Source organism: Olea europaea, chromosome 9, assembly GCF_002742605.1.
Source record: "Olea europaea var. sylvestris chromosome 9, O_europaea_v1, whole genome shotgun sequence".
Lineage (NCBI taxonomy): Eukaryota > Viridiplantae > Streptophyta > Magnoliopsida > Lamiales > Oleaceae > Olea > Olea europaea.
The window spans coordinates 8,182,384-8,200,942 of record NC_036245.1 but is presented as its reverse complement, the minus strand read 5'-3'; the positions used below and the strand labels follow the sequence as shown (position 1 = coordinate 8,200,942).

The 18,559-nt window shown below is 33.8% G+C and overlaps 1 protein-coding gene across 1 annotated transcript; it reads right to left on the bottom strand.

Annotated features, from left to right (window-relative positions):
* Nucleotides 1–1,400: 1,400 nt before the first annotated feature.
* Nucleotides 1,401–1,913, bottom strand: LOC111399893 (glycine-rich RNA-binding protein 6, mitochondrial-like). The gene is made up of 2 exons (XM_023027377.1): nt 1,884–1,913; nt 1,401–1,802 (listed from the first exon to the last, which is right to left on the bottom strand). The coding sequence occupies exons 1-2, from the start codon at nt 1,911–1,913 to the stop codon at nt 1,401–1,403; spliced, it is 432 nt and encodes a 143-aa protein (XP_022883145.1).
* Between the last annotated feature and the right edge of the window lie 16,646 nt (nt 1,914–18,559).

The window sequence follows — 18,559 nt, the reverse complement described above, 5'->3', positions numbered from 1 at the left end:
ATACGATTTCCACTGCAATGTAGTGATGATTCAGACATACTGGTACGTACATATGCGTACAGCCATCCCATGGCTTCCCACCGACACTCGGCCACATCCCTACGACCCATTCCATCATATATTCCGGCACCGTGTACTCGCTACCCATAGCCTGGAACGACTGGTACTCAATGTCAACGGCACGGATGAACTCGGTGTTCAATATGAGTCTGCCAGGAATGTTGAACGATTTTGGATGTCTTTCAGCACAATCTCGTAGCAAATCCATGCTCAAGTCGATGTGCTACATCAAAAAACACCAATAAAGAAAGGAGTTAATCTATGAATTTCATTAAAAAAAATTGATTTTGAATATACATAATAAATAACAATATTTTCATTTCACTTACATCGTCGGCGAGCCAAGCCCCCGAAGTGGTGATGTCGTGGAACCACTTGTAAACATTTGAGATTGTCTTCTCAGCAATCGTGCGACTGGCCCTGAAAAAATAAGAACAGAATTTTTAGTTATATGAAGTATACATGTGTCAGCGTCTGCGTCTGCGTACTATAGTAATTACATAAAATAAAAAACTTACCCAGGTTGCAGTGCTCTCCACTCTGTCTCAAAGGCTTTCCACTTGGCATGGTCCACCTCCCTGAATAAATTCGGGTGCGTCCCGTCGACGAACCTTCTCCTCTTCGCCTCCGCGGTAAAGGAAGAAAGAACGTACTGTGATGGCACCCTTGGCCTCTTGCCGACCACCCACTCCACCACGTCAACAGCCATCGTCCTCTCCTCATGCACCTCGGGAATCTCCATCTACCCAGCCATCGGGACGACCCCCTCGCCCGCTATCGGGACCACCTCCTCCGACACAAAGACCACGGCCGGCAAGTCTAGCGTCTTCTTGGGTACCACCTCCACCTCCGGTACCCTCTCTTCCTCCGGTGCATCCCTCGACATCCCCGGGTATCCCGTGCACGGGTACCACCTCCAGCTCCAGTACCTATCCCCCTCCGGTACCCCCTCGGCATCCCTGGGTATTCCCTGCACGGGTACCACCTCCACCTCCAGTACTTATCCTCCTCCGGTACCCCCTCGACATCCCCGGGTATCCCCTGCACGGGTACTACCTCCACCTCCGATGCCCCCTCGACGTCCTCGGGTATCCCCTGCACGGGCACCCCCACCTCCTCGGGTATCCCCTCTGCATCGGGTGACGTCATCTCGGGTACCACCTCACCTCCATCTCCGGTACCCTCTCCTCCTCGGGTACCCCCTCCACGTCCTCAGGTATATCCTGCATGGGCACCCCCTCCATCACAGGTATCCTCTCTCGCTCCTCCATCCCCATCGTGTCATCTAAAAATGAATCAAATGCAGCAACTGATGGCCACGATGAGTCAACATACCCCATCTAACCCCCTCTTCCCTGATAACCACCTACCCCTCCGTCACCCCCTCCGTCCCGATAACTGCCAGTCTCTCCGTCTCGATAGCCACCAGTCCCTCCGTCACCCCCGCCGTCCCGATAGTGACCTGTCCCTCCGCTACCTCCTCCATCTCGATAATCGCTCGTCCCACGCAGGCCTACTATGTCACCCCGTATCGCTGCAACCTCAGCATGGAGGTCTCCTAACCCAGCTCGTAACATCGCGACATCATATCGTAACTGTGCCATGTCCCCGAACTCAGCTCGTAGTGTCACGACATTATCCCGTAACTCTGCCATGTCTCCTCTCATCTCCATCAGGAGTTCGAACAAATCAATCGTCGAAACACTGGGACTATGTGCAGGAGGCGATACTGGACGGCCCTCCTGAAAAAATAACTATTACAAATGAATAATCTAACAAATAAAATAAAACGACAATCGAAGAATTATTTTTAAGTAACATACTCTATCTCGATCAACGCTGGACTCAGGCATCTGAACCGCCAGTGTAGCTGGACGTGATCTTCTCAGCGGAGGTGACATCCTCGCTGGACGTGCTCTCCTCGGTGGAGGTGATATCCTCAACGGAGGTAATACTGAACGATCCTCCTGAAAAAATAAATATCACAAGTGAAGCACTTAATTACAAGATCGAAGCGATATTCAACAAATCCTGCACAGTGACATACCCTATCTCGATCCATCCTGGACTCAAGCATCTGAACGTCATGCGCAGTACGAAGAGGCAATTCTCGAATATAAAACTGACTCTCCTCCTCGATCGACGGTGCCAATTCAATGAGAACTTCAAGCTGTCATTTTGATATGTCACAGTTAATGACTATGTATTCAGATTGTAAAAGAATGTACAACATAAATTGCAATTGTATAATACGTACCTCAGGATCGTCGAGGAGAGCCGATAACTGTCTGGCAAGCGGCTTGTCTTGTGCTCGCCAGTGATGCATCCGAGGATAGCGTGTCTCTTCTCTCCTCGCATACCGACTGGCCAAGATGGGGACAGTCTCATACACCCATATTTGAAACAATTACAATTATTATGTATAGAATTCAATAAAAAAAGTGTAGGTAATTCATTAACTTAAATATATACCTGCAGCGCCAACGGCAGTCCATATGCATCGTACTTGCGCTCGGGCTTATCCCCCTTTGGCATTGAAAACCCCCTCCTAAACACCCGTAATGTATCAAGAAAACATCTCCAACCCCATGGGTAGTTGTTGAAGGCATCAATATCATCAACAACCTCCAAATGAAAAATGTCAATCGATGTCTTCTTGTGATGACACCGGAGTATGCTCTCGATGATAAGCACCAAGCCTAACTTCAACCTATCAGACATTCGATCACATCTCCTTAATGCATCTCCTAGCTGCGCTAGAGTGACCGTCGTCTGTCCATGAAAATATTCTTTCAACAGCCTCCTGTTCCTCGGAACACAAGCCCTCGCCTCTGCATCGTCCGTACATCGCAGTCCAGTGACGAGGGCAAACTCAAATACAGAGAACGTGGCTACCTTGCCCCCAAGATCAAAATGGAGGGCGTCTCCGTCAACTGGCTTCAGCAAGCGACATAACAGGGCATCCAGCAGCTATCCAGACCACTTTACATCACGCAACGAATACAATGGCCATAAGCATGATCGCCGTAATATATCTGCATGATCGTCGTCCAGCAAATCCAATACCAAAGCGAAGCTGGTAAAGTTACAATTCGATATAACTTTACCAGGGATCTGTCTGACAGCGTCGTCCAGATGATATTCCATCCTACAAAATTTCAAATATTAGAACCCTATGCAAATGATGTTCGATAAACAAAAATATGAAAAATATATTCTAACACGCTGCTACTAGATGTCATAACCAACCGATAACGGAATAAACAAAATGAACGTAAATTACTATTTTCCATATACTTAATTTGCTAATTTGATCGTTTATTTTAATATTTTAATTGCTAATTTTAATTATTTATCTAACACTAAATTCACTTTTTCATTTTTAATTAATGTTTAAACACTTATTTTAATTCTTTACACATATCGCTTATTTCATATTTACAAATTTCTTTTAATTGCTTCGTAAAAAATTAATGTAATTGACATTTTCATATCCTAATTTAATTGTTTATTTTTATTATTTCACAAATGTTTATATATTTATTTAAATTCTTTATGCATATTACTTATTTAACATGTAATTAATTATTTTAATTATTTTAAAAACACTTATTTTGATCGTTTATTTTAATATTTTAATTATTTTTCTAACACTTAATTTACTTTTTCATTTTTAATGAATGTTTAAATGCTTATTTTAATTATTTACGCATAATGCTTATTTCATATTTACATATTTATTTTAATTGCTTTGCAAAAACTTAATTTGATTAATATTTTAATTTTCAAATTTAATTGCGTATTTTTATTGTTTTTCAAATGTTTAAATATGTATTTAAATTATATATATATATATTTAAATATTTCTTTTAATAATTTTACTAACACTTATTTTGATATTTTTGTTGCTTATTTTAATTATTTTTCTAACACTTTATTTTAATTATATATATATATATATATATATATATATATATATATATATCTTATTTAATTATGTATTTCAATTCTTTATATATATCTTATTTAATATTTCATTTTTTAAAATTAATTTAGTAACACTTATTTTTAAATGCTTATTTTAATATTTTAATTATTTTCTAACACTTAATTTAGTTTTTTAATTTTAATGAATGTTTAAATACTAATTTTAATTCTTTACGCATAATGCTTATTTCATATTTACAAATTTATTTTAATTGCTTTTCAAAAAATTAATTTTTTTGCTAATTTAATTTTCAAATTTAATTGCTTATTTTTATTATTTTACTAATGTTTAAATATTTTTTTAAATTCTTTAGATATATTAATTATTTAATATTATATTATTTCTTTTAATTTTTTTACTATCACTTAATACAAAATAATTATTTAATCTAAATTAGCAACTAATAAATATTTCGATAAATAATATAACATTTACATCTTATATTTTCTAATAATTTTAAATAATAAACATTCAAATTAAGCAATTCAAATAAATAATTACATATTAGAGAACACAATATAAGCCATTAATAATTATTTAATTAACTTCAATAATTACAGGGAAAAAAAGAAAGAAAAAAACCCGACCCAAAATATCGCCTGGCCCAGTCAACTGGGTCAATCGGGCCGACCGGCCCAGCTGCCCAGTTGACTGGGCTAAACGCCCAGTTGGGCACACACCCAGTCAACTGGGCAACCCAGTTGACTGGGACAGTGGGGCAGCTAGGTCCGCCCAGACGGCGTGCCCAGCGATCTGGACACCATTTTCGGCCGAGGAGATCGTCGAAAAACTCCATTTCCGGCGATAACCACTCCTTCCCAAGCAATAACAACCCAAATTCCACATTTACACAAGGATTTCTCAACAAATATGTATAAAATCCTACTTTATTCCAAAAATAAAAATATAAACATGATTTTTTTTTGTATAAATTTCTTACCTTCTTCAGAGAGAAATGGCCAACTGGGTCTCCTGTTTTTCCTTATTTGTCGGTGGCTGGGTCGACTGTGCTACAGTACTTTCCGTTTTCGGCTTCTGCTTCTTTTTCCTTGCCAGTGAGGGGTAAAATTGGGTTTGTCTTCAATTTTTTTGGTTTTCACTGTTTTAAATAATTTTGCCTTTTTTTTTCACTGGTTAAAGGCCATTTTGGAAAACTGGCCGGGTCAACCGGCTGTTGGCCACTAATTCCTCAAAAGGATTAAGGGATTTCAATTCGTTTTTTCCCTCTGATTTGTCCTGTGACTGTCGATTGCTCGCCGCCTCCAAGAGCTCCAACCGGACGGTGACCAGGCCACGGCCTCATTTCCTTAGGCGACTTCTCTTCCTCCTCTTATGGTGAAGTGGAAGATTCTCCGGGTAAGCCTTCGAATGAGCTTTTTATATACTGTTGTCTTTTTTTTTTTTTAATTGTGTTTCTCTACCTGTTAAATTGGCTTGTTCTCAACTATTGTTGAATAAGTGTGGAAGTTTTTCTGTTTTATGTATCTGAGTTTGTCGTATTTTCGCTTGTAAGGTTGTTATTGCTTATTTTCAGAATAATAGCTTCATTTCGAGGTGAAAATTTTCAAATAGATGGTTGTAGGAAACTGATCATTTTGGGTTCATTGATTTTGAGTTGTAATGTAATGAAGCTTGATTTTCATTTTTAATTAGAGAGCGCAGAAGGAAGTGGAGGGGTTAGGTTTGATTGTACAGACATTCACCCTTCATTGCTTTCCATGGAGACTGACCCTGTGTGGGATCAAAAATCTGATATGAAACCTAGTTTCTGAGCTTGTTAGGAGCTCACTTTGTAATTATAATTATGGTTTTATGAATTGGTTAAAATCGAGTGGATTTATGGTATTTAAATAACGAGTAGTGTTACAGGTACATAAGCATATACATATGGATGTCCATAATGCCACGTGGCACTCTATCATTTGTTTGTTTAAAGCACAGTCAACTTTTTTCGACCAATCTTTTCCTTCCATACCACATTATGTAATCCTTTATGTACATTTATTATGTACACTTAATAAAATCCTTAAATAACACGAGGTTGAGAGATTGGCAATCTTAGGGTGCGTCGAAGAGTTTTTCTTTTTCATCCCTTTGATAATCTTCTAGCTGGTAGTGCTAGCTGGATTAAGTTCTAATGGTTAGGAGTTGAATATTTCAACTACAATTTATAAATACCTTTATTTTTTGCGGTAGGGTTTAGTAGCTGGTTTGAAATTTCCTGCTTTGTCTCCTATTTTATGGCTTTTCCTTGTAATTTAACATTAAAAACTGACCAGATCAAAAACCATGAACTGAGATTGATTAGCAAAAGAAATGATATTTTAGGATTGATGATTTGATTACACAGCTTTATCAGGTTCACAAGCTGAATGTAATTAAAAGTGAATAGTATTTAACTAACTGTTTGAAACATTGTTGGTTTTGTTATTTTATAATATAAATCTTTTGTCTAATATATTTATTTGTTATTTTAATGTTAAGTTTTAAGTTAACAATATGTTGCATAATATACCGTTGAATTTTGTATTTATGTTAATTTTAGGGGCCTAATTTATGGATTTCGTCTCAGGCCCCAATAATCACAGGACCGACCCTGCAAATACAGAGACATGAATTGGACAACTGTCTGAAGTTGATAATACACACACACACACAAAGTGGCAGAGGAAGGGTGGATGAAATTTCGAGAAGAATTGAAGTGAATTGAATATATATACACACACGCACAGAAGTCGAGAAAAATTGTGGAATTAATCGATTTTTGGAGATGTCTTTCCACTTTTGAGTGTTTAATTCCAATATTATGCTAAGTTAATTCTTCTCATGTGTCGGATGAAGATAAAGTCATTTATTATTTATTTTTAATTCAAGGCAAGTAATTAGTTAAATTCGTAATAAATTCTAGGAAAAGTATTTATCACTTGTGCAATTTTTGAGATAATTTTGAAATTAAATGCGTTCTAGAATAAAATTAATTTGTCTTACAAAAAATTAGTTACATTAGAATTATCGAATGTCAATGATGCAAAAACGAAACTAGCTACATAATTGAGGATTGAATTAGATAATAGTAGGTGGATTCATAATCCACTACACTCATTTCATATACATACTAAATTCCCATTTTACAAGTTTCCTTAGATTGAGCTAGAATAATTAAAAATTACAAATCATTTTTGTTTGTTTACTATGAATCTAACTAAAGACTGATGCACTCTATTAAATTTTATTTCTCGTGAGACGATACACATTACTGATCACGTATTACTTGTCAATGATCCTGTACACTTGCGAGATTTAGCACGAACAAGTTTTTGGCGTCGTTTTCGAAGAATAATTTATTTAATTTGAGTTTATTAGTTATTTTTAAATTTTGAATTTTTTATTATTTTATTTGTTTAGGCTATTTATGGAACGAACTAAGTCTCTCGTTTTTCACTTTTTAGGAAATTACAGTTTATACAAAATTTTGACGAGATCAAGTTTCTTTCGATAGATCCTAAAATCGAAATAACTTTCAAAGAGCAAAGAAGATAGCAGAGACAAATGAGAAAAATGGCAAAAAATCAACATCAGAATTAGGTACAGAACCCCTTTCCACTACCTCGGCCAGATTAGCCAAGGATAGTCGCAAATCATGGAGAAGCTTTAGTAATGGATTATGTAAATCCTGTACCAACTCTTGTACAACCGGCTATCATATTGGACAGACCAACATCCATATTAGACCTAACATTATCAACTTATTTCAAAATCATCAAGATATTAGGTTCTCCATGAGAGCAATAGAAAATCATCATGAACATATTTAAGCTTTCTTGGTGCTTTGCGATATGATCAACCATGAAGACATGTCTGTTGATGCATTACGACTACGTCTATTTCCTCACTTGTTAAAGGAGGGTGAACAAGAATGGTTAAATTCCTTAATTCATAGGACTATCAATTCATGGAATGACATGATGCAAAAGTTTACGTTGAAATTTCTTTCACCATTTCGAGTCCATTATATTAGAAATGAAGTCTATACTTTTAAACAAAAAGACCTCGAGAGCTATCTAGAAGTATGGAAAAGATTCAAAGAGTATTTCAGAAAGTGCCGCATGCTGAACATTCCAAATGAATAAAAAAATCTGCCTATTCCATTCAGGACTAAGACCTGAATTTTGCAATATCGCAGATGCCTCAGTGGGAGGGTCAATATTGGATATTTCTTTGGATAATGCCTTAGACTTGTTTTAGAGAATTGCAGAAAATGTTCCAATGTGTTCAGAAATTAGTTGGTGTTTTGTACTCATCTGATAAATTTTATATACATGTTGTAGGTTTACTCGGAAATCAACAATGAAGTTAGAGATGCCATTATATCATTAGTACGTTGGAACATTTGTATGAGCCTTGATTTATGTTTGATTACACTCATGAATATTGCGTACATATTCATAGTGATTTACAATTAAAGTAAGAGCATATCTACTTCCCTGGTCGAGGAGATAAGCAAACAACATGATAAGGGTTCACGCACTTCAACAGTACTGAATACTGCACTCCATATTTTCACAATTTCAATCCATTTAATATAGCATAGACTCATCAACAGACGATTACCTTGAGAACTGAGTTCTAGTTTATAATTTTCATATTGTACGTACTAAGTACTGTCTAATACAGTGTACCAAAAGATTGTTGGAAAATTATGTAAAGAGTGATGACAAAACTGGAAATATCCTTGTCAAACCTTTGCCGAAAATTGGACGAAGTAACAACAAAGAAACAAGAGAGAAACTTTAATGAATATACCAGAAAATGATGCAAAGTCGAGGCAAGAGTTGTACTCTTTGTCCTTTAGTTGATTTTACCCTCGCAATGGTGCATATGGATTATGGCAATGAACTCCCAAGATCCAACAACTAACCTCTTGCATTTATAGCACTTCAAAACACAAGAACAACAAACCGGAAATTGGCTTTTGCACTCCTTATATGAATGAAAAGAAAATCAAAACTTATGCAGAATTTTGGTATGAAAGGAAGAAAGAAAGTGTTTTGCTATGATTGCATATCATTAGCATGAAAAATGGACATTCCAATGGTCCTATTTATAGAGGGGGAAGGGTTGTAAGTGAAGAAACGCGGTCTAAAACTCAACAACATTTACCAAGGGTTGCAGAATTTGCTGTCGCTTGCCTATCGTCTTTACGTGGCTCAAGCATAAGAAACAGTCAGTCCGTCGCTCGCTCTTCACTGAAACATCGCTTGAGCGATAGGCTAGTGCCAGGTGAGCGATGATGTTGCTAGATTTTCTAGCCAACTACCCTCTTTCCTTCCCAACTTTGGACCATAATTTCTCATTCGTTCGGAATTGGTTTTGACATTTCAAATATACCATGACTATCTACTCGACGAATAGAACAATTAATCTATTTACTTTCATAATTTGACTATCGGATCAAGTCCAAATATTTGATCAAAAGTTGACACCAAGATCCTTTTATCAAGTTATACTTAACCAAAATTTTTAATTTCTTGAACCAACTCCAACAAAGAGCACTAAGTGCACTATCTTTTTCTTCGGTATGTTTAAGGGCATAGTTTATCGAATGAACCAACGTACCTTCACTATCCTAAATTGACAAGAAACACGAGGCAAACCCGATTGACGAGGCCACAGTGAAATAAATGGAAACTTTTTAGTTTAATATTTCTTTTAGTAATTTTTTTTTATTTTTTTTTTACTCTAGTTAGAATATTAACTTAATGAATTTCGAAAAAATATATATCTATAATGTGAACTTTTTAGCTCTTCTAAATTTAATTTTTTTATTTGAATAAATGCAAAAAAGTAAACAATAAAATTTAATGCATGAATTAATATAAATTATGAAGAATGAATAAGGGCATTGTTGACCAAAAACTAAAATTTGAGCGATGAAAAGGGAACCAAATGTTTCCCACCTATACTTTTAGAGTAATTATATTCACACCACAATTTTTATTTTTTACACAACATTGTAGTACTTATATCCCTAACAATTTTTTATATCATTCTTATCTTCAAACTCTCTATTAGTTAACACATTTTATATTTGATAACAATTTTATGTGTAAAAACCCGTTAAAATGGCGTAAAATAACTTATTTTCCATCATATTTTTTTAAAAATAAAATATAAAAAGTGCAAAAAATATTTTTGCGTCATTTAAAAGCATGATAACAAAATATTTTGATATAAATCATCATCAAGAACAAAACGTATTAATTAATGGAATGTTAAAGATAAGAATTTGATGGAAAAAATAAGGAAATAATTGTTACAATAAACAATGATTGGGGAACTTAACTGTAATTAAAATAAAGTATAATAAATATAAATTATGATGTCGATATAATCCCCCATACTTTTATAGATTGTATTAGAATAGATAATGATGTAGTCATGTTGACCTATATATACATTTTAATTTACACAAATTTAATATCTTTGTATTTGTTTAGATTTGCTTCTTAATTATCCATTTTTAATTTACGTATTTTTTTAGCACAGTTTCATAAAAAAAAGTGGGTTTTTGAATAATAAATATTGAAGATGATTATTTCACTTTGAATAATGTTATTCATAGTGAAAAATATTGATAGTCGTCCTACGTGGTAAACACATGACAATTTATTATTTGATATTGATGCATAAGGTAATAAAAAACTACCACATTAAAGGTTCAAATAACAAACTGTCATGTGTATGCTACGAAGACAACTGCAAGTAGCATTCATTATGAATAACATTATTCTTTCACTTTTGGGGTTGACACCCTCCTTTACAGTGTAGGAAATTGAGGTTTTATTTTAATCCTTGAAGTGCAGCAAGTCAATCCTTTATAAGTTTATCATTAATTCATGTTGAATTGATTTGAGATTTTGTTCTCATTTTCCAACAATACCCTCTTTGAACAGTAAGGATGATAAAATTCTGCCCCGACCCGTATTACTCTAACTTGAACAATAAATGGGACGGAGATGGGGAATAAATTTCATGCCTTGAATTCCTCGATACTTACACAATCCTTTTATTTTATTTCATATTTTTCAATTTAAAATTGTATTTCAAAAATAAAAATAATAATAATATAGATAAATAACTAAATGAGACACTAGGCAAGGAAATGCCAATAATATATCTGCATAAACTAACACGCGTGAGTTTGTATGATTCTGTTGAATTGATGACCATCGCAGAATCTGATTCAATTCAACTACTACAAAATCTTGAAGATCAATTTGTAATTTAAATTTTTATAAGATTTTATTAAAAAAGTAGATTGATTTGTAATTAAATTATTTTATATTGGTTTGTTGTAAGTTTAGGGCCTACTTGAGCCACATTATTCCAAAAAAATGCATTCTTAAACAATGATTTGACATCATTTCAACCACACATTTTTCAATAAAATAATATTACACGTAAATCAAAAACTTTTCTTTATTTTTTAACCACACATTTCTCATCTATAAACTATTCAAGAATACATTATTACTAAAATAATGTGGCTCAAACATCCCCTTAATATCTTTCTAAAAAATAACTTTTTATTCAAATGTGGTGTCTATTCAATAGATGTCCAAATTTGAAGTCCCATTACTTATTAAGTAGGAGAGCCAAAAAGAAGACTATTGAGGCTGATAAGGTCAAAGTGGAAGGAACATTTGAGAGGGAGGGCAATCGTCCACTGTCGGTGCATATGTTGAACCTAACTCTCCGTGAGGATTTTGAAACAAGGTTATAAACTAAGAACAAGATCATGAGGAACTTGCTTCTTAAAGATAGTATTGGAGAAATTCCACTTGTACGCTAGAGTATAGAGTGTACAGCTCCCTCTCATGTGAGGGGGCTGTACTGGGCGTTAGCACTCCCTTGATTGGGATCAACAAACTACATGGGAAAATGGACCTTCTTTCTTTGATTTTCAGCAAGAATGCACCATCAACAAAAGAAAGAGGAATTCGTGACTACTAAAGCCATTGCATGTCATAACATAAAATGACATTATTTTCAACAAATCCAATTCATTCAACAAACCTTTTAACAAAATGCCTTCATTTTCAGCATATGGAGTTGCAATATTTTTAGCCTCAGTTGAAGATAAGGTTACAATTTTCTGCAGCTGAAATTTCAAACTAATACATGTGTTATTTTTAGTATATACATAAGCAAATGTAGATTTTTTGTTGTTACTTTTACCAGCAAAATCAAAGCCAACAAACCCCCTCAAAACAATCCAATCTTTTCATTTATTTAATGATAAGTGTAGTTTTTACACTTATTTGGGATCCTAAATGATGATATTTTGTTATTTTTTGAACAGATTAGTACCTGATTTGTTATTTATTGCTTTTATTAGAAAGAATTCATGTTCAAAGAAGAATTGGAAAAAAGAACGAAAATGGCTAAATGAAGGAAATCCAAAGTATGGGGACCAAAATGTAAATATTTAATGGTTGATTTGGACCGCAAAAGATATTTTGAAGATTGATAGGATTCAATTGAATGCAAATTGGAGTCAAAAAGGAAAGGGATATGGTTAGAATATTACCATAAATCGACTTCAAATCATATAAGATATCTTCAAGATTTTTAGTCAACTTGAAACCCATTTTTCGGATGGAGAACGTTTGAATTGGAAAAATTGTATTTCTAGAAGAATTGTAGCTCTTTTAATTAGCTTTTCAATGCACTTTGAATCACCTAAATTGGACACTAAAAGAGAAAATTATGATCAAAATACTGAAAGCTGTGCAGAGACAAAATTACGTGCGCGCGAAGGCAACTTTCCTTATTTGATTCAAATTATTTTGGAAGATAATTTGGATGTGAATTTTGACCGAATTTCATCATATAAATACAAGATATGGGTAGCAATGAAAGGGTCTCTCTCTTGCCTCTTCATACACAATAGTTTCATCAAATTCATCAAAAGCAAGGGGTCAATTGCTATATTTTGAGATAGAAGATCAAGCCATAACAAGGAATTGAAGTTCAATTACATCAAGTTTTGAAGAGTTCAACTTTGGACGTGAAGATCAACATCTTTTGTATTCTTTCATGATCCAAGTGATATTTTTCTATTATTCTTCTTGTAATTTATATATTAATATGCTAGGCTAGTTTTTCATTGTATTGGATGAATGATGAACCAACCTATCGTTTGTTTATTTTAATTCAAGACAATTAATTTAGTATTTCATGATTTTTTCTTGATTGATTTTGCATTCTCATTGAACTATTTAATTGCTTGATCACCAATTAGATAGTAAGTTGATTGTTGTAGTGTAGGAATACTCACAATAAGTCTAGAATGCGGTAAAATCAACACATGGACAATAGGTGTTAGGAATTATGGCATGTGCAATCATGTGTGATAAATCCTGTATATCAATGCATATTTTTTCATATGAATTCGGACTAGGAATAGGATCGGGTCGTGTTAAACATAGTTTTAATATATATTGGGAAATAATATTGAATAAAAGTGGATTATCGATTGTCTTGAATGTATGAATTTACTAAATTATAAATTTAAAGTTGAATTAAATGAAATAGGGGGATTCACGATTTCAATACAAATATTCACATATTAAATAAATATTTTATTTGCTTTCTTAGTTTAAGATTAATATAGAAAACATACAAATCACAATTTTTTTGATTTTATATTACTTCGAATTTAGTAAAAGCTACTTAACTAAATATTAGACCTTATTCATCGTGGGAACGATACTCTTAACTCACAAATTTTATTATTTGTACAACGATCTCGTACGCTTGCGGGTTTCACACGAACATTTAACTTCAAACTCACATTGATGTTTCCTTAGATATTTAAATAGCCTTCTCATAGCATGCCAATGACATTCACCAAGACTGCTCATGAATATGCTAAGAACACTGATGGAATAAGCTAAATGTGGCCTAGTACAAACTGATTGACTAAAGATTTAAACTAACAGCTTTTGCTTCAAACTTAGAAAATCTGTCGAAGACCTTAAAATTTTATTTTATTTTTAAATTTAAAAACAACTTATATCCTATCCCATCTCTCTTTATTTCCATTCTTAGTATTCTCCTTACATGTCCTAAGTCTCTCATTTCTAATTCAAGTTTCAATTTCTATATAAAAGAAAAAATTCAGATCCATCACTTCTAGCAAACAATATATCTATCATCTACTTATAACAGAAGACAATAAGAATTTGAACCAACTTTTCCTCTAAAAGAAAAATATGGATCATAATCACTTTTATTAAAATCAAAACCTTTTATAAAAGTATCATATTATTTATACCATTGCGTATGTGCTTGTTTCAAATCATGTAAAGAATTATATTAATTTTTATTTTTGTTCAAAATTCATTGGTTGTGACATTGTAATCTTTTCATCCAAGTTTTCATTTAAAAAGACAGTTTTTATATCGAATTGTTTCACTTCAAAATCAAATCATTGTAGTCTACACCCTCAATTTGATTGAAACCATTTGCAACCAACCTATCCTTATACCTCAAACTAGTGTATTTGTATTCGCCCTTTTTCATTTTGTAAATCCACTTACAATCTATCACTTCTTGTCCTTTTAGTTTGTTAATTACTAAGGTTCAGGTTTTATTCTTTAATAAGGAATTCACTCTTTTTTTAATTGATAAATCACTAGTTATATAGGCTTGTTCATTTTTAGATGCAGCTTCGTTATAATCTATCGTATTTCCACCTTCAATCTTGAGTATTTTTCATCTCATCTTTCCTTTTGTATCGATATTTTATAAAGTATCCGAAATTTTCACAAAAGTAACACTTGTTAACCTTAGCCTTATTTTTATTTTTCTGTTTATTTTTTCACTTTGCAAATTTTTCAGAAAATTCTTTTCCTTTACTATTGATTCTTTAATGAAATAATTTTTATTATTGTTTTCTTTTGAAAAATTCTTCCCTTTGGTCATTAAAATGCCACCACTCGAGGAATCTTTAGTTTCATTTTTAAACTCCAATCTTTATTTTCAGTGAGGAAACAATAATATCAATTGTTACACTTTCCCTACCATATTTATGGTATTTTTAAATTTTTAATATCTTTATATTTGTAGATAAAAAAAACTTAATAAGGCTACAGATTGTCGATTACTACAGATAATCTCATCGCTATTGTTGAGATCCATGAAAATTTTTCTAGATTTGCCTGAAGATCTACATTAGGATCAAATTTGAACCGAAAAACTGTGTCGACACACTTGGGGACATTTATAAATTATGGATTTATATGTACTCGCAAAGAAAACCCTTTTTGGTTGAGTGGAGATGGCGAAGCCATTGGTGGATGGTCTGCAGCCATTGGAGGTTTGGTCATCTTAGGAAGAATGGAGAGATTTTTGAGGAGATGAAAGGCACGTTATGTCACGATAAGATCAAAGTCCAAGTGATATTTTACCTTATTCTTTCACTATTGAAATTGTGCAATTAAATCTATGTCACATAGGATGCCATGTATATTGACTTTGTTAGTCATTTTATATGAATAACGTTATTTCTATTGAATAATATTAAAAGAGAGACGCAATTTAGATGGTTGGATAAGGTGCTCAATAGATAAGTTCAGTTAAAATTATCAAGGTTTTATCTAAACACAATTAGGGTATTAAAAGTTGTGAAATTTTAAATTAAAATAGATAAGTTAATACTTTTGGTGCTTCTAGATTGATTGTCATAACAAGATAGACTTTTTCTCTACATTTTAAGTGCCTATTTGGGATAAATTATAATTTCTTTATAATCTTTTCATAATTTAAAGGTCAAAATCGAATATTAATTTTAACTATATATTATGTAGGACCTACAGTTATTACTCATTATTATTCACAAGTTTTATGATATCCAAACAAAAAATCCTGATATATTAGTTTCTTTACTCGAATGAAATATTTTAAATAGGAGATAATGCCTAACTTAAATTCGAGTCTTTTTTGGAAAAAGCGGGAAACGGATAAAATAAAAAGAAGAAAATGTTTAAAAATAGTATTTCTTCCAAAAACATTTAACACGTGTCAATTCTCCCTTTTCTAGTTGGTCTCGGCAAAAAAATCGAAAAACCGATCAAACCAATTCGGATGACACAGGTAATTAATTTAGTTTGATTTTCGATTAAATAAAACCATGTTGGCTTGATTCAGTTATGGTTTGAAATCTCAAATTGTTGGTTAATCGATCTAACACAATCCACTGACATATCTACTTTTTTTTTTTTAAGAAAAGTAAAAATCAAAAGATAAATTCTAATCTCATAACTATATCACGATTCCCTTCAATCTATGATATTATCAGTAAGTAATAATACTGAAAATTTTCTTTCACAAGTTCATAATATTATACTTAGTATTTTTTCCTTGCTCAGACAGCTAAGGTACATAATGTATAAAATTTTCTTTCATATTTTCTATATAGTAAATGGTGTAGCCATACACTTGCATCATTTTGTGAATCCAAGGCACCATGCAGCCGTACAGATGGAACCCAAGTTCTGGGCGATACAATTTAAATAGGGCGGCCGGAGAAACTTAAAACTCCGGTCGCTGCAGGGCAGAAAACCACCGCTGTAAGGTGGTTGGCCGTCCAAATACAGAAGAAACTGTAGCCCACAGCAAATGAACAAACCCCGTCGCCCCCCGCCACCCCCACCCACGTTTTTCTTCCTCGACGCGGAAGAAAGCAAAAAAGAAAGGTTAGCGGTTACACGTATCAGCATTGTGAGCTGGAGAATACATGACACCACCAACTTCTAATCCATATTTACTGCCCAAAATCGCGGCCGTTACTGATGGAAATTTCTGTCAGTGTCGTCATGTCCTCCATAATCACCGATGACTTCGGAATGTCCGTCATAAGATTCCCGTCGTTGAAACTTTTTAGAGGAGAAATTTTGACATGAGTGAAGAAAACTTCCATTGTTGATACCGCATTTTTAGCAGTGATTATGTACGCTAAGATTGTTTTAATACATTTGATCCGTCTTATTGCCGTTAATGATTACCTGCATTAAATATAGTTGTCACAAAACCAGAAACTTAAAAAAAAAAGTTGCAACGAATAAATGAAAAATTAAAATGCTTGTGAGTAAATTTGCTCCAAAAATGCAAGACATTTTTAATCAATCAACACCAACAGATCAAGATCAAGAAGAAAATCTTGTTTATTTTCACCAGTTTTTGTTACATGCAAATACGAGATTTCTGCAATCAAGATTAATCTCTAGCAACGAATATATATTCAGCTCGACGGGGCCTTGGCGGAGCGGCTGGCAATTTTGGCAGCGTAAAGGCCGGGTATATTAGCCCAGCCATGATCAAGATTGGGACCAAGAGAACGATGGTTGGTGGTGGCGGAAGCGTTGGAAGAAACGGTGGCAACACCAAGAGTATTACTGCAATGACCAGTATTATAATCATATACTGTATACAAAAATGCCTTAATGTCAGATTCTTGAATGGCTCTTTTTCTTCATTTTCCATCCCCTCATACACCATAACTATATTTTCTTCAATTCTCTAAATGATGAATTTAATAGATTCCAGAAGAAGAAAATGAGCCAGGTATAATTTAGCTGGTGTCTGAGTGTGTGAGGTGCTCTCTGCTTGCCACGGGGAGAGACACGTCAGTTGTCTGAGTAGAATTCAGAACCTAATTGTCAACATTTTGTGATGGATTCGTAGTATCCCAAGAATTTATTTCTCTTTTTCATTTTTGTATTTTTTTTTTAAAGTTATGAATCCTAGTTATTTTATACGATTGGATGGAATTTGTATTTCGATCTCAATGCACTTCTCAATTTATATGGTTATCCTTCCAATCTAATTCTAATGTAAATGGTAATGTGCTAAATTACTCGAGTTGATTGTTGATATAATAATTCGATTTTTTTTCTTTACTTAGTTTAGAACCCTTCTTAGAGAGATTTCTCTCTTTTTTTCCTCTTCAATTCAATTGTACGGTAGAGTCCAGTGATGCTAAGGTACAAACATGAACGCTCTTATGAAGAAGAATTCCATCAATTGAAACGGTATATGAATTGGGTTCGAAGAGTATGAGATAGTTTGGTCCCTATAAATCGTAGATTTTAGAGCATTGAAACGACTTTTCCTAATACGATAGGATTGGAAAGGGTGCTTATATCCCATTTTCTTTAGTTACATATCTAGTCTCTTTCAGCTTCCAATTACTAATGGGAGAAGGCTTGGACGTATAGCAAGATTAAATAAGATGTATGAAATACGAGAATGATGGCATACGAAATAAAAGGCTGGAAAAATAACTGGAGATGAGCTCTAGCCAATTGTTAATACTTAATTTAGATAGCTCCTTATAAATTACGAGTAATGTCCCCGTCAATGAACTCTTTCAAAGTTGTTTGCTTCTATAAAGCCCGTCGAGGCTGGGGAGAGACCAAGGATCTTGATCGATCGATTCCACAAAAT